At 39.2% G+C, this 20,984-nt stretch overlaps 1 protein-coding gene across 1 annotated transcript in view; it reads right to left on the bottom strand.

The window, feature by feature from the left end:
• dnah9l (dynein, axonemal, heavy polypeptide 9 like) overlaps positions 1-20,984 on the bottom strand; it is a 432,311-nt gene that overhangs the window by 52,076 nt on the left and 359,251 nt on the right. The window contains exons 68-73 of the mRNA XM_043693603.2: positions 12,170-12,334; positions 9,926-10,066; positions 9,650-9,820; positions 9,296-9,418; positions 7,363-7,556; positions 2,000-2,148 (exon numbers count right to left, since the gene is read on the bottom strand). Of these exons, the coding sequence (XP_043549538.2) occupies positions 2,000-2,148; positions 7,363-7,556; positions 9,296-9,418; positions 9,650-9,820; positions 9,926-10,066; positions 12,170-12,334 (943 nt within the window). The remainder of the gene's footprint in view (positions 1-1,999; positions 2,149-7,362; positions 7,557-9,295; positions 9,419-9,649; positions 9,821-9,925; positions 10,067-12,169; positions 12,335-20,984) is intronic.

The raw sequence follows: 20,984 nt of genomic DNA, 5'->3' as shown, positions 1-20,984 counted from the left end.
AGCAAACAAGGAGCAGGAGAATCAACATTTTGGGCATAAGGCCTTCACCTGGAATGTGGGGGGCGGGGAAATGGCGGTTTGGAGATTAATAGGAGGGTGGGGTGGAGGCAAGGAGATATGTAGATACAAGTAGGGGGTGATGGTGATAGGTCAGAGGGAGGGTGATGCAGATAGGTGGGAAAGAAGATGGACAGATAGGACAATTCAAGTGGGTGGTGCCTTCTTGGAGGGTTGGATCTGGGATGAGGTGGGGGAGGAGAGATGAGAAAACCGGTGAAATTGACATTGATGCCACACGGTTGGAGGGTCCCAAGGCAGAAGATGAGATGTTCTTCCTCCAGTTATTGGGTGGCTTGGATTTGGTAGTGGAGGCGGCCCAGTACTTGCATGTCCTTGGTGGAGTAGGAGGGGGTGTTGATGTGGTCGGCCACACGACGATGGAGTTGTTTGGTGCATGTGTCCCAGAAATATTCTCTGAAACGTTCCACTTTTCCAGTGCCACACGAGTGGAAGTAGTTTATTTACCCTGTCTTTTCATGTTAATATCTTGAAGACGTTGTTCAGATCCACCCATAACCTTCTAAATTCTGGAGAAAACAGGCCTAATTTTTATAATCTCTCCTCATAAATTAACTGCTGAAGTCCAGTTATCATTCTTGTAAACTTTGCTGTGCAGAAGTCTACACTTGTGCTGGCAGCTTTGTATTTTAACAAAGTATTGTGCAGAAAAGACTGACAATGGAGTTTGTGTTTGTTTCCTTTGGGAGTGATGGAAAAATGGAAACAACACAGTTATGAATGCTAATATGATTTTTATCATGGCTAATTGTTTTTTATACACTTGTGGAACTTGGGTGCCTCTGGGCCAGCATTTATTGCTCGTCCTTAGTTGCCCTTGAGAAGGTGGTATTGAGCTGCCTTCTTTGAACTACTGCAGTCCACTTGCTGAGAAATAAAACTGGAATGTGCAAAATGTGTAAATAATAGCAGATTGTCATTCAGTTTAACTGAGGCATTCAAAACTTTTGATCATTTTCAAGTTTAGGAACTGTTCTAAAACAAACTTGGTCACTATTTTGTTTAAACTGTAGCTTTGCTGGTTTGTCTAACTTTCCCTGATTATATTTCTTTCTTGATATTAAAAATAGACCTAAATGATGCAAAAACCTAGTTAATAAATTTAATGTACAGGAACAATGTTAATATTTCATAGCCATTGTTGGTGAAGGATGTCTTGTTTTCAAAATTAGGGATCAAAGAGATTTTAAGACTGTGACATGGTGAAGAGAGTTATAGTGGAACAAAGTTCCTGTCAATTAGTGAATTAACAATAATTTAACTTAGATGAATGATTATCACCATAAGAAAGTAAAGGAGGAAATTAAAATGGGATTATTGAACTTGATTTGCCAATAATCATGTGTCATGGCTACCCATTAAAAGTGTTCACCCATTAAAAGTGGAGAAATCACAACTGCATTTGCTCGTGGCCTATCCATAATCAATAAAGTGCATTTAATGCAGTTATTGATTGTCTCATCCCTGCTGAAAATGTGTTGCTGGAAAAGCTCTGCAGGTCAGGCAGCATCCAAGGAGCAGGAGAATCTTCAGGATTCCTGAGCCCTTCTTCAGGAATTGATTGTCTCATATCAAGAGTGATCTACCAATCTAAGATTACATCCCATATCATCTAATGATGCTTCTATCTGACCATTAATTTTGAATGAACACGGATACTGTGTCATACAGCATAATGTATGAAAATCACAAAGGTTGCAAGACGATGAATTGTCACAGCAAAACAATCTTTTGAAATGCCATTGGAATTTGTCTTCAAGCAATGCCACTTTTTTTTCTACCAACTTTCTTCAATTTGAGATATAGAACTTCCCAGGAGCTCACATCTTTGGATCTATATGGTTATGCAACTGCTAGCTTATAATGATTTACAGAACATGTAATAATTTGTATACATTATTTGTTCTTATAGCCTACTCACCTAAGGCTTCTACATCTTTCAGTGGATTGACTCCAGAAGAGAGAATAAAGAAAATTGGAGATGCTGGATCACTTTCCCGAAATGATTTAGCAAATTCTATTTGACGCCCTTCAATGTATTTTGTTCCAAGCTTTTCCTCCACAAATTTTCTGTAAAATTATTTAACCTACTTTAATGGAGAGTCACAAGTTCCTTAGTTTTAGGATACAAAAAATTAAAGTCACATTGCACATGAAGAAGGATCCTGAAGGAATAATGACATTTTTAATCTCATGAAATTTATACAAATTTTGAAAATATTGCTGCGGTCGGCAATAAAGTTGCAGTTGTGAAAACATTGGCAACAAACTCTCCTCTTGATTGTTTAGAGCCTAGCTGTTAAATTTGTTGATGTACTTTTAGGCTGAATGGCATTTCTACTTAAATTTTTCTTGCTAAGCTTTCAGGTAAAAAAAAAGTCATTATTGTCATCAGAGATCCTAGCCACCACCCTCCCCAGGAAGTTCATTGGATCTTGAATCGCTTTCAATTCCAAGCCCATCTCTTTTGCTTCATTCTAAAGCCTCGACAAAAAGATTCATAACCCAGTTTCCTTGAAATCTCAGCTGAGGCACAGGATACACCAACTGCTGCACATTTTCAGCTTTATAGCTTGACACGATTTAACAGCCTTTTTTTTTTTTACAGTCCTCATCTCTATCAGCAGACAGATAGTCTTTATGATTACTTGAAGGGCATGCTAGGATATCCACTCTAGAAGACAACAATCAGAGAGTGAGATTAGATTAGATTAGATTCCCTACAGTGTGGAAACAGGCTCTTCGGCCCAACAGGTCCACACCAACCCTCCGAAGAGCCATTTCCCTCTGACTAATGCACCAAACACTATGGGCAATTTAGCATGGCCAGTCCACCTGATCTGCACATCTTTTTTGGACTGTGGGAGGAAACCAGAGCACCTGGAGGAAACCCATGCAGACACAGGGAGAACGTGCAAACTCCACACAGACAGTTGCTCGTGGTTGGAATCGAACCTGGGTTCCTGGTGCTGTGACGCTGCAGTGCTAACCACTGAGCTACCATGCCACCCCATGGGATGTAATAATTTTCATCTGTATCAGAATGAAATAGACCAACCTGGGAAACTGTATTGCATGTTCTTCATTCTCTAAGTACTTTTACCCAGGTTAGAAAAGGGCTCCTGCCCCAACCTCCAGCTCTTCTGGACCGAAGCTTTAAGGCACTGAAACAACCACACCGTTCCCCACACACTTGTGCACACTTGACTTATCACCAGTAGGGGATCAAATTCTCAACCTGCTAGGCAGCAATTTGCATCACAGTCTTGACATAACTCAACATTTCAAATATATGATGAAAGCATGTTTAAGACACTTGCTAACCAGACTGAGTAATATTACTTGCATACAACACTGAAAAATAAAGGGATGCAATGAAACAAATTTTTAATCATTAAGGGAATTGAAGGTTATAGGAAAAAGGTAGGATAGTGGAGTTGAGGATTATCAGATCAACTATGATTTCTCTGAATGGCAGAGCAGACCTCTTCAGCTCCTACTACTAACACTTCCAATCCACTTCAAGCTGCCAAAAAGCAAGTTAATAAACCACACCGTTCCCCACACACTTGTGCACACTTGACTTATCACCAGTAGGGGATCAAATTCTCAACCTGCTAGGCAGCAATTTGCATCACAGTCTTGACATAACTCAACATTTCAAATATATGATGAAAGCATGTTTAAGACACTTGCTAACCAGACTGAGTAATATTACTTGCATACAACACTGAAAAATAAAGGGATGCAATGAAACAAATTTTTAATCATTAAGGGAATTGAAGGTTATAGGAAAAAGGTAGGATAGTGGAGTTGAGGATTATCAGATCAACTATGATTTCTCTGAATGGCAGAGCAGACCTCTTCAGCTCCTACTACTAACACTTCCAATCCACTTCAAGCTGCCAAAAAGCAAGTTCTCACAATGTTAACAAAAATCCACCGTCACTGTAACTACTGCAGCACCTCAAACACATTCTCACATTCAGCGCACTTGGCCTGAGATGAATTAGGCCTCATTAGCCCTTATTTCAATGTATGAAATTATATAGCCATGAATAAATTTTATTGAATTTCCCTGTGACTTTAATAACGTTTGCTACAGCTTTAACTACATATAAAAACTAATCTTAAATGGAGGTTAAACTTTTGCATGAGCCAAAGTTACAAACAAGGCAATACTTTGTGATACAATCTTTCTTGGTGTGGAGATGCCAGTGTTGGACTGAGGTGGACAAAGTCAGAAGTCACATGACATCAGGTTATAGTCCTACAGAGTTAATTTGAAATCACAAGCTTTCGGAGCACTGCTCCTTCGTCAGGTGAAGTCACTCCAAAAACTTGTGATTTCAAATAAACCTGTTGGACCATAAGCTGGTATTGTATGGCTTCTGAATCTTTCCTGGAACACTTCAATATTACAGGTATTGGGTCTGAGATCAGGACCACAGTATGCACCAGGACCTGAATTTTCATCAAGCTCTGGAAGTGTGTTTTGATATGTGAAGCCTAAATTTAGATATTTCTGGCAGGATTCTGGTCTCCTTCCTATCGGAAAGATGTTCTGAAACTTGAAAGGTTTCAGAAAAGATTTACAAGGATGTTGCAAGGGTTGGAGGACTTGAGCTATAGGAAGAGGTTGAGTAGGCTAGGGCGGTTTTCCCTGGGGCATCGGAGGCTGAGAGGTGACCTTACAGAAGTTTATAAAATCATGAGGGGCATGGATAGGATAAATAGACAAAGTCTTTTCCCTGGCGTCGGGAAGTCCAGAACTAGAGGGCATAGGTTTAGGGTGAGAGGGGAAAGATATAAAAGGGACCTATGGGGCAATCTTTTCATGCAGAGGGTGATACTGTATGGAATGAGCTGCCAGAGGAAGTGGTGGAGGCTAGTACAATTGCAACATTTAAAAGGCATCTGGATGGGAAAATGAATAAGAAGGGTTTGGAGGGATATGGGCCAGGTGCTGGCAGATGGGACTAGATTGGGTTGAGATATCTGGTCGGCATGGATGAGTTGGACCAAAGGGTCTGTTTCCACGCTGCACATCTCTATGACTCTATTTAGCACTAACTTTGTACACATTCTACTGGGGTCTGAATTGCCTCCTATATGAAACACACAGTCAATCTTGCTGATATTAGCTTTCCCAATATGAGAGGAAGATGAACATTGCATTTTCTAACCACCTCCATTTTCATAGGACCTACATAATCAGTGGCAAGAATAAATATAATTTCCACTGTCAAGCTGTGAAGCAATTTGCCAGGCTGGAAAGAGCTCATCAAAGAAGTGCAGCAACTTTCATTAGAGTTTTTCTGAAAAATATAAACTACAGAATCTGGCAATGCTGGAGAGCTGACTGCCAGGAATCTGAACAGAGAAGTGTCAAACAAATGTTTCAAAGATTCCCTCAAGTAGTCCCTCAGTTTGCTACTTTGACCATTGGCAGAGGGAGGTGTACACAGTCATAGATCATAATGCAACATACTACAACAAAAGCGCTACCTAAAGTTTGAGACTGAGTAACGAGCTAGCATGATAGATAACAGTAGAGGATAGATCCAATTGTTCCAGGCAGAAACTACATCTTCACTATCGCCTGCTGTAGGTAAGTGTGACTAGCCACGAATGGGCCTGCAACCAATGAGTACAACCTTCCTAAGATCTTCGTCCACGACAAAATGAAAAGATAGATGATTGTATGAATCCTGTTATTACGGCATTAACAATTCCCAACATTATCACTGTTTCACTGAACGAATTCCACCCTGTGCTTTATAAGTAAATAATTTTCATCTTTATTGCGGTTCTTATGAAAGATTTCCCACCTTTTATGCATCCTGAATAAAGTCTCCCAGATTTTCTGTTCCTGTTTAACTGACCTGCTTTTGACTTCTAATCTGTATACCATGATTGTTTCAATTGCTGGTTGTGTGATGTATCTGGATCTGTGATTAATATTTCTTTCAAGTCCATTTCATTTCTGTTATCATGCGTCACCTTGTCTGCTCACTATGCAGTCGTGGGCAATCTGAGCCTAAGTAATTTTAAATATCTCTGTTTTCCAGATTGGATTACTATGACATTTCAGAGCTTTCTCTGGTTCATTCAGTTTCCAATGTCCATTTACTTACCATTGAAATCTAGCTCCCACTGACCAGTACCTCAGGATGCAGCCTGTGTCTGCTTTGGGTTACCAATTATCCTTCTCAATGTGTTGTTAACTCTCCTGTTAAAATGCTTCACTTTCCAGGTCAAAAATACCCTTCCTCTCTTAAAGTATTCTTCCTTGTTGAGGGTTTCTTTTGTTGGGTTTTTAATTCTTCAGTTCTTCCCAATTGCTAACAGTGCCATTTGAGTAGATAACTATGCTGTACAATGAATCAAATAAAACCTGCACTGTTGCCTACCCATGTTATGGGTATGACAGCTCACTAAACTATGAGTTGTTGCTCATGATGAAAGTTGCTGCTACCATTCTTTTTAAGTGTATGAAACTACAGGGCCTGCTTGTTATAGTTTAATAGAAAAAAGACCTGTTGGTCTAACTAGAAGAATTGCTTAGAGTTCACAAAATGTAGTTTATCTGAAGCCATTTTGTCCACAAGTCCATGCATCATGGTGAATGATGATTATGATATTCCTCAATATTGATCTCTTCATTACTTATATCTGTAATTATACTCCAAGGTGAAAGATCACTTCCAGCTGTGTGTAAGGGCTGTTGTATACCATACCATTTGGTGTTGTTTTATGACAGAGGACAGAAGGAACTAGCCTCTGCTTTAGATATGTTCCAGACTAAATGTGAGCCTGAATGCAACTGTAGTTCACAATCTGCACTGAGAACCTGTCTCTTGCGGAAATTAGTGAAAATGACAGGTAAATTCAGACAGTGTATGTTGGTGCAGGTTGAGAAATGCAAAATGCACCACCTTGTGCTCTGTGATCTGAAGATGAAACTTTTGGCTCAGACATTGTACAATTTTGTGCATAGCTATCTCAAAATGTGTTGTCTTCTGGATGAAATATTAAACTGAGGTTCCAACTACCTGTTTAAGGTAGATACATAATATCCCATGACACTGCTTGAAGAACAGCAGTGAGTTGTCTCAGTGAACTGGCTAACATTCTTCTCTAAACCAAGGCCATAAATTTTCAGCAACCATGACAGCACACCGTAAGTAATTAACTAACTGTTAAACACCAGATCTGACAGACACTTCAGAATCTGAAAGAAAGAACTTGCATTTATAATTTATAGCAGTAGGATCAGATTACCTGATTGCATATGTCATACGATCTGGACGCAAAGCACACATCATAATAAGCTTCTGTAGGGAACTTTTATTTTTCCATTCTTGAGGAAACTTTTCTTTTTCTGGGCATTCAGATTCAACAACTTTTTTCCAACGTTTGGCTGAACCTTCAATATCCCTATCCAATCCACGAAACTCATCCATAAAGCTCATTGTCTGAGGACAGAATATGTGGAAATACATTTCTAATTTATACACATTTTCTTATTTCTTTCACATTAATAAAATAATTCAATGGGTGATATTTTGATCTCTTAGGACATAACTATGTAAATTATAGAATTTAAGGAAATTGTTAGAATTAAATATGCCTGTGATGAAATCCCAATCTGAAGCCACGCTTGTAGACGACAATAGATACCGAACCTTGAGTATAACGCAGTAGCCCTAACTTCAACCAACTTCTTTGAGTACAACTGCAGGGTTGGTGATATGGGATTTCCTATGATGTTTTGAATGTAAAGTCACTATCACAAAAACAAGAAACAATTAAATTTAAGCATTATATTTGAGAAATTCAAATATAACTGAAGTCAATTTTAACTTTAGCAAGTAGTCCCATATGTCACTGGTATTCTGTTGTTTCATTCTGCACCTTAAAGAAGATCTCATGGCAGCGAAGACAGGTGATAGTTGGAGAATATTCTTTGGACAAGGCAGAGTGGAGTAGTACTTCAACTTTCACAAGTGGGTAAGGTTAAAACTGCTTTTCAAAACCATAATGTTCTTAAGTCAGTACATTGTGGTGTGATGTTTTTTAGAGACATGCTCAGAATATTATACTGTATCATAGAATGTAACCAAGTATAACCCAATAAATATCTCACCCTCTGTCCTACCTCAGAACACATGACACTGTTGCTGTGACACTGTGGAAAACATACTTCTCTGCTGTGTGCTTTTAACTTAATATTAGTCAGTCAGTTGTGTGCCTAAAGAACATAATGTTTGCACATAATAGTTGTAATAAATTTCTGTTGGATTCTTTAATATCATGATTTCCATACCTAATTTCTTATGCTACAGAAAATAACAAACATTTTCCACTTGAGGGAAAACATTCTGTTGGAGGCAAACTCACACCATACATATATCGGGAATAATAATTTACAATTAAAAGCAATGCATAGAAATTCATTATGTCCTATTGTCGGTACTTGATGGTGTTTCCAGCAGTTCCGAACCTGTAGGCTGAAGAACCCATGGTAAGGAATGAGCCAAGCTTCCAGTACTTATCACACACTGAGAATAAAGCTTGTCCATTTTCATCCATACAATTTGGGCTGCTTGCCTGACTGTTGAATCTCATAGTCACTCTCCTAAGGATGGTCTATTTCATGAAGGGGTTAAGTAAGAGTTGAAGGCTTGATTAATCTGTAATTTGTTTTAGGTGGGCTCCAGGAATACCTGAAAATTGCCTGATCTTAATATACGAGTGGACATACCTATGGGATCTTTGGTATACAGGACATGTTTAAAAACAAAATGGTCCAGCATGTCTGGCTGGAAAATGGGATAAAATTTGATAATTTTTATTCCATAATCTTCCATAAGCAAACATTGTGCACAGTAACACCTCAAAATTGGACTTTTCCAAGGTATTAGGAAAACAACTTTGGGTGAATTGTGAAATATATTTTTTCCTGTCTCTGACTATTTGCAGCAGCAAAATCATTCAAGAAGGTTGGTTCAGCTTTGGCATGGCTTTGGCATATAAGCAAAATAATATGTCAAAAAGTAAAGGAAATATATTTTTAAAGTTGACAACTATATTTTGACAATAATACATAAAGTATATAATTTAACAAATACACAAGGGTGTTCAAAAGTTTTATATATCACTTACTGTTTCTACCTTTATCCAAAAACAAAATCAGCTGGATGCAAATACATACCTTTATTGCACTCCATGCTGTGTTTGACAGGAAGTCCACAGGACTGTTGTAATTAAGGTCAATATTAAATCTGAGCAAGATGTCAAGTTCATGAGCATCTATTTCCTTGTTCAAAAGTAAAATCTGTATCAGAAAATTAGACATTCACATTACAAATTTGACATGAATTTCTTACTTAATATTCATTAAATTGGTTACTTAATCAATAAATTCCCTGATGCTTTGTATATTTGAGATGAGTTTATCAAACAAAACAAATATCAAAACTTAGTCATGGAGTTTTTCACTTAACATAAGTTTTTGTTTATTAAATATGCACCAATCAATACACATTAAAATAACTAAAGTTCATACCTGAAATGTCATTTGGGCGGTAAAGGTAAGCTTATCCCTTTCAAACAGCCCGCGGTTAATGTAGGTGAATGTTGAATATGTGATCTCATCAATTAAATTAATTACCCTCACTCTCACATCATCCGACACTTCAGCCTGTTGTACAGCTTTGTGAAACACAGCAGCAAATGACTAAAAAAAAACATGATTTGGAATAAAACAAATTGACATTTAATTTATGCTATTATAATTGTGAAAAACATAAATACAAAAAGTGCTGCATAAACTAATAATAACCTTTAGTGAGAATCGATACATTGGATTGATCATACTAAGGTCACTCATTAGAAAGTAGAGTAGAGAGGCTCTGACAGCTGCTGGACGGTAGTGTTCACGAGCTTCATTGATCTTTATTTCATTAACTTTAGTTTCAAGCACCTAAAAAGAAGATAGCAACAGTTGAATTGGAATGTTAAATATCAATTACAAAAAAATTCTCCCTCACAATGACATTAACATTTTTTTTTGAGTAACTTTGACGGGTATTAGCGACCTAATAGAACCTAGTTCAAAAGCACAGTAACGTGCAATTCTTGATGGTGAATACACAACAGGACATTACAGCTGCCTCAGAGCTCGCTCTTAGCTAAAATCTACATTAACATCTAGCAGGAATTGTTGGACATCAATGAGGAGGGAGAACTGTAGCCATTTTTTCTGTTTCTCAACCAAGATTGCAAAGCCAATTGTTGTCTTAGTTAAGATCTGATTATTAGTATGGTCAAAATCAAACCTACTATATTCCTGTGCAGTGTGGTCCAATTATTTATTGAATGAAATTGCTGAGACATTGGTAGAGCAACTTGAAAAAATACTTGAGGTGTGATTTATGACTAAGCAAATGAGTTGAAGCTTTATCATACCCATTTTGGTTTTCTAAAATTATTCTTTATTCAAAATACTTCACAAATTTCTTGTGATCTCTGCTCTGGAAAACAGGAAGAGGCAATGTTTTCCCCACTGCTGTTTCTCTGTAAACAATATATCTCAAAAACTGATCACAGTTTTCAATTAAACTTGGTACACTGATATGGCTAAGTAAAAAACTGATTCGTTGTTTTGAACAAGATATAGATTCAGATCTTGGAAATTTTTAAAAGGATCTGTTAGCACTGGGAAATTGAACAAACTGATTTTTTTTAAAAAATGAATGTTGAGAGATTTGGATTTAGAATGTTGTTTGTTTCAGAATGTTGTGGACTGTCTCAGCTGCTGTGGTGGAATTTGTCACAGTTATCAAAATGTGAACAGAGTTTTCACAGCAGGCTGCCAGATTCGAATTAGCACGAAGCCTGCTCGGTGAGAGGAAAGGTCTTAATAATTTTACCTTTGTAGTTACAGAACATCAACTAGAAGGGGAAAAGCTTCAAGGAAGAGCTACATAATTGTATGAACACTGAGTTATGCACTCTCCTGAGTGCCCTCTTCATCTGTTATAGGCATTTCCTTAGCCAAATAAAGCTGCATCTCATGTCATGTTACCTGCCATATGTTGTGTTACATGTCTTATTTTATACCATGCATCTCTTCGCATGTTCTAAGTGATGACATAATTTAGACTTTTAGCAAATGACTATAATTGGTAGTATCCTGAATTAAACCATTAAACCATTGTCAGAATAAAGTCAACAATATCTTGGCACTTATATATTCCTAGGGCATTTCAAATTAGCATAACCATAAAAAAGCGAAAGACATGATTCTAGAGACAGGAATTAGGAGGAACGACCTAACGCACACTCAAGACAGAATGTCTTCTAGAAAAGGAGAATGCGATAATGAGGTCAAGAGGTTTAGAGCATCTGTTCAGGCAGCCGAAGAAAAAAATCAATAAAAAGTGTAAAGATAGGCATGCGTATACAAGAGACCACAGTCAGATGAATGGAAAGTTCGATGAAGGTGATTGCAAGGTAGGAGAAGGTAACAAGTAGGGAAGGAGGAAAACAATGAAGAAGTTCAAGTATAAACATAAGAATTTAAAACCTGAGGCACCGGAGAAACAGGAATTTGTGTAGGTCAATGAGAAATAGGCTGATGGGATGAGGAGGATTGATATGAATAGGTTGAATAATGTGGAGGAAAGGACAGCCAGGACAATATAGAAAAGTTATGTTTGGAGGTGACAAAAGCATGGATAAAGCTTCAGTTACAAATGGACAGTGTGTGTGTATAATGATGGGGAGTGGATGGGGTGAACTCACAGAGTTGCATAACTCATAAACTGCCAAGATTCTAAAGAGTCCAGCACCATAAAATTAATGAGAAGAAGGATGGAAATTGCTTCTGCATGCAGAAACTAAAAATATTATAGCTTCAATTTTAAAGCAAGGAAATATCTTTAAGTAGTTACTAACTTTTATAAAGTGTATAAGCATATACCATACCACTTCACTTCTAAGAAACCGTGAAGGAGTGGAGTTGTACTGGCACAGGAGAGATATTCTACAAGACACAAGACTAAGTGTGTCTGTGTTTTCATACCTTCATTTCTATTTCAGCTGCTGTGTGCTTTGTTGTTTCAAGTTTTTCCACCAGTAATGTATCTCCCAAGAAGTTCCAGTCTGCAGCTGAAAGTCGTGTCAAAAGCTCATCCTCAAGTAGCTTCAGTTCGATTTTGAAATCATTCTGTTGCTTGGTGAGTTCAGACTAGGAAAATTAATGCACCCTTCTGATGCTGTTTTTAATAAATTCAGTAGCAACCTAGCTTTTCTCATCTCAGCAATATGAAATACCAAGAATAAAAACCTGGTTATTCAAGACTGAAGTACTAAAGTATTCTGCAATTTTGGAAATTATCAGTCTCTCCACTGTTAACACACAGGCTACTGCCATTGTCTCCAATATGACAACCTGGCATTCCTATTAAGGTTTAGCAGCCATGTCACCTTGGCCTGATACCAGGTAGACTCAGAACAGGTCATGTGACCTCCTTTATTTTCTTCTAAGTTTAAAGATACAGTCACAAATCATAACAATCTCAAACTTCATATTGAAAGCATCAGTAACTGTGTCTTTGGATATTTGAGAACATGAACTAATCTTTTTTTGCTGGCTTTCAGCTCAATGTTCAAAAACTGCTAATATAAATAATTCCAACCATATTCCACAAGACCCATACTTCTGTTGTACTAATGTAACCAAAAGGTCACAAGTGATCTCAATCACCACATTGCAGCATAATGCAGGCAGAAAGATGTTTCCTGAAGATAGCCACAAAAATCCCTCATATTCAAAGATACTAAACTCTCAAACTCATCAGTCTTCATCAAATTTAACATTTCACATCGAAAATTAATTGCAGACAGCATTTGCCCAAGGGCATGGTTTAAAATCATATCAACAATAACTGTTGTACAACTCACAAAAGAAAAGTCAAATCAGGCATTTTTCTGTGAAGTTAATTTGCTTTCCACCAGCTTAGAACTGAGCTCCTCACCCTCTCAAATTTATCATTGCAGTCTAAACCCATTCAGAAGCATTTACTTACTGACGGCCAGTTCTACAACAATGACACATATGCACAGACTGCCTCAGAGTAGGCAGACCTCCTGAAATCATTAGAGGATGGAAGTGGTTGCTGAGAATAGCTCAGTGTTAAGATCCAACAAAATAAAGAATAGAAACTTTAAAATGTATGTACAGAATGCAACAAACTCTCTATACCTTATATGGTTTTACCCTATTCACTGAACAAACTTTCTAAGAATGCAGATATACAGACACTGTGCTGGATGCAGACAGTCCGTTCCTAACCACATTTTCAGAAGAGTCAAAAGCACTCTTGTCTTAGTCATCTAAAACATAGACACAATCAGTTAAAAATGTATCTATGAATGCACTAATTGATCTTCACAGAGATGAAATATACCCATCTGTTATGATACAATACAACAATCATGAATATAAATATATAGATAAAAGATCTTAGTCTATAAAGTTATACCTCACTGGGTGCAATACAAATCAATTCCCATTATTCCCAGAGTTGCAACAACTGTGAAAATCTTATTAAACCATCACTGAATTGCCCAAACCTAACTCTAATTCAGGTTAAAAAAATTGGTATACAATTACACAATCCTTTATCTGAAATCCAAAAAGATCGGAAATCATTTTCATGAAGTGTGGAGCGTCATTTTGGCGTGTGAACAGGTGACCCAACTCCATACCCACTGAAACCACATCACTGAGATGTGACGTGGCGATGTGGCCCAGCACTGGCAGGCATCAATTGTGTCTCAGTGCTTGTACTATTCACATGTGTGTCTGCAGTTAGGTAAGTTTTAAAAATAAATTTCACTGAAAATGTCATTTATATCGAATTCTGAAAAATTCCAAATTTTGAAAAACAACTAGCTCCAAAGATTTCTGATAAAGGTTGTGACCCTGTACCAAGTTATCCACTAACAAGAAAATAACTGATGATTGTATCAAATTCTTCTTAATCAATGTCAAAAACAAAACACTCTGCTAATTTAAAATTCTATAATATTTAATTCTACCCTGTTCTAAAAACTCCCAATCACACAAGGCATTAATATTATGGGTGGGGAAAGGCAAAAAAAAGGTCAGAAGCACAGTTCTGGCAGCAGTCTGGATCACAGACAATGATTTATTTTCTTTCAGCTCTTCTTAATTTCTTTTGATTCCCTCAGACTCTTTGCCAATGATGTGAAGATATGCATATAGTAACTCAGTCTATCATGGCCAATTAGCTCAGTTAGCTGGATGGGTGGCTTGCAATGCAGTGCCAATAGCATAGGTTCAATTCCCTCACTGGCTCAGATTAAACTATCGCCAGTCATCTCTAATGAGAGTGCAGCTTCATGGGAGTGTGGTGACTGTACTTTCTTTTACTCTGTCTATCCTAGGCCAGTTGAGGATTTGCCTTTTCAGTCATTCAAACTAATTTATTGCTTTTTCCTATCAAGAAGTTTACAGATACTAGTTTACAGAGAAAGGTAAAGGAAAATAGCTAGCTACATGGATTATCTTTTGCTTCTCATAGAAGGGAAAGAGAGAGATGAATGCTATTTCTTTGCAGGCTGAATGTTTCTGTTGTATTATCCATAGACAAGGCTGCAGCTAATTGTCCAGGAATCAATTAACTGGTTATTAGTACATAGAGCCCTCGTAAGCTAACACGAGTTGTGCAGATAGAAAAGCCAATCAAAAGACTATCTCTGGACAAAGCTACCTTTAATGCACAGTGCCAATTTGTCTGGAATTTTGCCCCACTGCTTGAATAAGGCAATGTACAACTCACAATATGCTCCAGTAATTTGTTTTAAGACTGCAAATATGTGACCCGATGGCTCAGTAATTAGCACTGCTGCTTCACAGCACCAGGGACCAGGGTTGGATTCCAACCTCGGAGTTTGCACAATCTCCCTGTGTCTGTGTGGGTTTCCTCTGGGTGCTCAGATTTCCTCCTGCCATCCAAAGATATGCAGGTTAGGTGAATTGGCCATGCTAAATTGCCCATAGTGTTCAGGGATGTGTTGTTATGTACATTAGTTAGGGGCAAATATAGGGAAGGGGAATAGTGTGCGTGGGTACTCATCAGGTGGTTGGTGTGGACTTGTTGGGCCGAAGGGCCTGTCTCCACACTATAGGGGTTCTATTCTATATCTTCCACAATTTCCTTTGTTTAAAGCAGTAGCTTCTCCCATTTCAGTGTGGTCTAAACAAATGCTCTTAACAATGCTCCAAATGATGGTTACTAAAGGAAGAGGGTTTAGAGATAGTGGAGGGCTGACCTTAATTTTCAACTCTTCCCTATTTATAGGGGGGGGGGGGGGGGGGGAGGGGTGCCAGAAATGGCAAATGTGACATCCTTATCCAAGAAAGTTAGAGCAATCCCAGCAACCACAAGTCAATTATTTTAACAAATAATGGGTATGGAATTGGAATGCAACATCAGGAGGGAAACAATTCTTTGGCACTTAGAGGCATTTTAATTAATGAAAGAAACAGAGGATTTGCAAAAGGTGGATTGTTCTTGACTAATCTCATTAAAACTTTGATGAATTAAAAGAGAAGGTTGATGAAGTGGATATTGCCTATAGGGGTTTTAAGGAAATATTTGAAAAGATAACATATAAAAGGCTGATTAACAAAATTGGTTGTGTCTAATTGGATTAAAAGATTGGCTTAAAACAGTTAAAGTTTGTTAAATGGTGATTTTTCTGACTGCAGGATGGTAAATAGTGGAGTTCCCCAAGAGTCAGAGATGTACAGCACGGAAACAGACCCTTCTGTCCAACTCGTCCATGCTAACCAGATACCCTAAAATTAATTTGGTCTGATCTGCCAGCACTTGATCCATATCTCTCTAAACCTTCCGATTCATATACCCATCCAGATACCTTTTAAATATTATAATTGTTCCAGCCTCCACCATTTCATCTAGCAGCTCATTCCATACATGCACCATCCTCTGTGTGAAAAAGTTGCCCCTTAGGTAATATACAGCAAAAAAAGCAATGATCCCAGGAGTGACCTACTCTTGGGAAACTGAAGTGTCAATGGGGATGCACTTTGGGGCCAGCAACCATAATTCTAAGAATTTTAAAAGTGATGGAAAAGGATAGACTGGATCTAAAAGTTAAAGTTCTTAATTGGAGGAAGTATTGGCAGTATTAGGCAAGGACTTTCAAAGGTTGATGGGGGAGGGGGGTGTCACGGATTTTCGCAGGTGAAGGGACAGCGGGAAACCTTCAAAAATGAGATAATGAGAGTCCTGAGACAGTGTGTTCCTGTTAAAGTGAAAGGCAAGGCTGGTAGATGTAGGGAATGCTGGAAGACTAGAGAAATTGAGGTTTTGGTCAAGAAAAAGAAAAGCATATTTCAGGTATAGACAGCAGAGATTGAGTGAATCCATAGAGTATAAAGGCAGTAAGTTTATTGAGTACTTTTCACAGGAGTTGAAAACTTTCTGGGATATTAATTCGGGTACGGCCAGTAACCTGTCGGTCTCTGGGAGACTGCCAATGCTTATGCAAGGGGTATAATTATCTCTTACTCAGCGAGCTGGAAGCAACAGAGGGGAGAGCAGCAGCATATGTTTGAGGCCCAGTTGAAGGCAGCTAAAACTGCACATTTTGACAGGCCTTTGGTGACCAAGCTACAATGGATCATAGCTCTCTAGGCTCCGCGCTCACTCAGACAGTGAAGAGAGAGATCTCCTTTGCGATTCAAGTGTGGTGAGAAGCTGGGTCAATACCTGGCATATCTGGCCAGGAAGAAGAGTGCTCCCAATCTCACACATCCATTAGAGGGATACTGGTACTCCCACTTGTGATTCCAAAAAGATTAATGCGGCATTTAGGGAGTTTTATTCTGAGTTGTATCGATCAGGTTGGTGAAGATGGAGTCCTTTTTTAAGAACTTGGACCTTCCAAGTGTAACTTCAGAGCAGGCATCCCTTTTAAATGCCCCTCTGACCATGCAAGAGATACAGGAGGTGGTGAGGTAGCTCCAAAGTGGTAAAGCACCTGGCCCAGATGGATTTCCAAGTAAGTTTTATAAGGAGTTTATAAATATGTTGGCTGGGCTAATGTTGGAATTGTACAATTATTCGTACATTCAGGACTGCCTCAAATCTTCTGAGAGAAGCTTATATCTCCCTTATTCTCAAGAGAGGGAAAGCCCCAGAGGACTGCCTCATACAGGCCCATCTTGCTGCTGAACATGCATTCTAAAATGCTAACGCTGAGTTTGGAGAAAATATTACCCTCTTGTAAAGGAGAATCAGACAAGTTTTATTAAAGTCCTCTAACAACATTAGAAGAGTGCTGAACATGGTCCATGTGTGCAAACAGGGGTGATTCCATGCTTGGTACTCTCAGAGTCATAGAGATGTACAGCATGGAAACAGACCCTTCGGTTCAATCCGTCCATGCTGACCAGATATCCCAATCCAATCTAGTCCCACCTGCCAGCACCCCGCCCATATCCCTCCAAACCCTTCCTATTCATATACCCATCCAAATGCCTCTTAAATGTTGCAATTGTACCAGCCTCCACCACATCCTCTGGCAGCTCATTCCATATACGTACCACCCTCTGCGTGAAAAAGTTGCCCCTTAGGTCTCTTTTATATCTTTCCCTTCTCACCTAAACCTATGCCCTCTAGTTCTGGACTCCCCGAACCCAGGGAAAAGACTTTGTCTATTTATCCTATCAATGCCCCTCATAATTTTGTAAACCTCTATAAGGTCACCCCTCAACCTCCGACGCTCCAGGGAAAGCAGCCCCAGCCTGTTCAACCTGCTCAGCTCAGATCCTCCAACCCTGGCAACATCCTTGTAAATCTTTTCTGAACCCTTTCAAGTTTCACAATATCTTTCCGATAGGTAGGAGACCAGAATTGCACGCAATATTCCAACAGTGGCCTAACCAATGTCCTGTACAGCCACAACATGACCTCCCAACTCCTGTACTCAATACTCTGACCAATAAAGGAAAGCATGCCAAATTCCTTCTTCACTATCCTATCTACTTGCGACTCCACTTTCAAGGAGCCATGAACCTGCACTCCAAGGTCTCTTTGTTCAGCAACACTCCCGAGGACCTTACCATTAAGTGTATAAATCCTGCTAAGATTTGCTTTCCCAAAATGCAGCACCTCGTATTTATCTGAATTAAACTCCATTTGCCACTTCTTAGCCCTTTGGCCCATCTGGTCAAGATCCTGTTGTAATCTGAGGTACCCCTCTTCACTGTCCACTACACCTCCAATTTTGATGTCATCTGCAAACTTACTAACTGTACCTCTTATGCTCGCATCCAAATCATTTATGTAAATGACAAAAAGTAGAGGGCCCAGCACTGATCCTTGTGGCACTCCACTGGTCACAAGCCTCCAGTCTGAAAAATAACCCTGCACCACCACCCTCTGTCTTCTACCTTTGAGGCAGTTCTATATCCAAATGGCTAGTTCTCCCTGTATTCCATGAGATCTATCCTTGCTAATCAGTCTCCCATGGGGACCTTGTCGAACGCTTTACTGAAGTCCATATAGATCACACCTACTGCTCTGCCCTCATCAATCCTCTTTGTTACTTCTTCAAAAAACTCAATCAAGTTTGTGAGACATGATTTCCCATGCACAAAGCCATGTTGACTATCCTGAATCAGTCCTTGCCTTTCCAAATACATGTACATCCTGTCCCTCAGGATTCCAACAACTTGCCCACTACCGAGGTCAGTCTCACTGGTCTATAGTTCCCTGGCTTGTCTTTACCACCCTTCTTAAACAGTGGTACCACGTTTGCCAACCTCCAGTCTTCCGACACCTCACCTGTGACTATCGATGATACAAATATCTCAGCAAGACACCCAGCAATCACATCTCTAGCTTCCCACAGAGTTCTCTGGTACACCTGATCAGGTCCTGGGGATTTATCCACCTTTACCCATTTCAAGACATCCAGCACTTCCTCCTCTGTAATCTGGACATTTTGCAAGATGTCACCATCTATTTCCCTAGCCTATATCTTCCATATCCTTTTCCACAGTAAGTACTGATACAAAACATTAATTTAGTATCTCCTCCATTTTCTGTGGCTCCACACAAAGGCTGCCTTGCTGATCTTTGAGGGGCCCTATTCTCTCCCTAGTTACCCTTTTGTCCTTAATATATTGTAAAACCCCTTTGGATTCTCCTTAATTCCATTTGCCAAAGCTATCTCATGTCCCCGTTTTGCCCTCCTGATTTCCCTCTTAAGTATACTCCTACTTTCTTTATACTCTTCTAAGGATTCACTCGATCTATCCTGTCTGTACCTGACATATGCTTCCTTCTTTTTCTGAACCAAACCCTCAATTTCTTTAGTCATCCAGCATTCCCTATACCTACCAGCCTTCCCTTTCTCCCTAGATGCAGAAAAAGTGTTTGACTGGGTAGAATGTCCATACCTTTTTTATGTCCTGGAATAGTTTGGTCTTGGGTGGGGGTCTTCGCCAGATGGGTGGCAGTGTTATATAGTGATTCTATGGCAGTGGTCTTTACTAATGGCATAAGGTCTGACAATTTAAATATTGGTAGAGGCAACCGATAAGGGTGCCCCCTTTCACCGCTGTTCTTTACATTAGTGATTGAGCCGTTGGCAAAGGCTATCTGGCGGGATCCCAGTATAATTACCCTGGAGTGGGATCGGGGTGGCATAAAATCACTCTTTATGCAGATGATGTTCTTGTTCTACCTAACCTGACAATATCTGTGCCCTGTTTAATACAAAACATTAATTTATTTGGCTCTTTCTTGGGATATAAGATCAATTTAATGAAATCAGAGGCCATGCTCATGGAGGGTCTTACGGGAACACCCGATCTTGAAGGTGGAAATAGATTCCCTTTCAGGTGGTCACAGGGAGGTTTTCTATACTTAGACATTTTTATTACTCCTGCCTTTGATCAATTATACAAGGACAATTTTGTGCATTTGCTTGAGAAGATAAGACAGGACCTTCAGCGTTGGGAGGTTCTACCAATATCTTGGTTGGGTAGAATAGCTTTGGTAAATGAATGTTCTTTCTTGCTTATTATATCTCATGTGAATGCTCCCTTTGATGTTACCTATGCAAGTGCTGCAGAAACTTAATGGTTGGCTTGTTTCTTTCATCTGGTGTCGCAGGTGACCTCTTATTAAGCTTGCTATATTGCAGCTTCCACAAGGAATGGGGAGAGTAGAATTCCCAGATTTCAAGAAATATCAAATAAGTTCCCTATTATCCTATGAGAATGTCTGGACTTGTCATGATGAGAGGTTAATATGGCTGGACATAGAGGCCTCCCAGGCAAAATGTTCCCTTATTAATTTGCTATTTATGGACAAAATAGGGACTGTCAGAGCATTGTAGAAATCAGATTGTCATTAACATGGTCAAATGTGGATAACGATGTAACAAAACAAGGGCAACTTACATAAAACCTCAATTTTTATTCCATAGTAGGAATGCGAGGATTTCAGGGCAGAGGATCAGAGATTCCTGAAGAAGGGCTCATGCCCGAAACATCGATTCTCCTGTTCCTTGGATGCTGCCTGACCTGCTGCGCTTTTCCAGCAACACATTTTCATGCCAGGATTTCAGCCAGGATCAATGGATTCTGGCTTTAGGTTATGGGAGTCTAGAGGGGTGTCCTGTCTGGGAGACTTATTTGAGGGGAGATCATGATGTCTTTCAATCAGTTGGAAGGGATCTTGGGAACTGAAGTCAAGGTAGATCCAGTATCACTCCTCTTAGGCCTGCTGAGTCTGCCTTCTTTAGATGAGCATGGGAAGAAACTGTTT

The sequence above is a fragment of the Chiloscyllium plagiosum genome, unplaced genomic scaffold, assembly GCF_037043375.1.
Source record: "Chiloscyllium plagiosum isolate Xiang-an unplaced genomic scaffold, Cpla_swu_hap1 HiC_scaffold_7, whole genome shotgun sequence".
In the NCBI taxonomy this organism is placed as follows: Eukaryota; Metazoa; Chordata; class Chondrichthyes; order Orectolobiformes; family Hemiscylliidae; genus Chiloscyllium; species Chiloscyllium plagiosum.
Note: the sequence above shows the minus strand (reverse complement) of the source record. Positions and strands in the feature narration are given on the sequence as shown.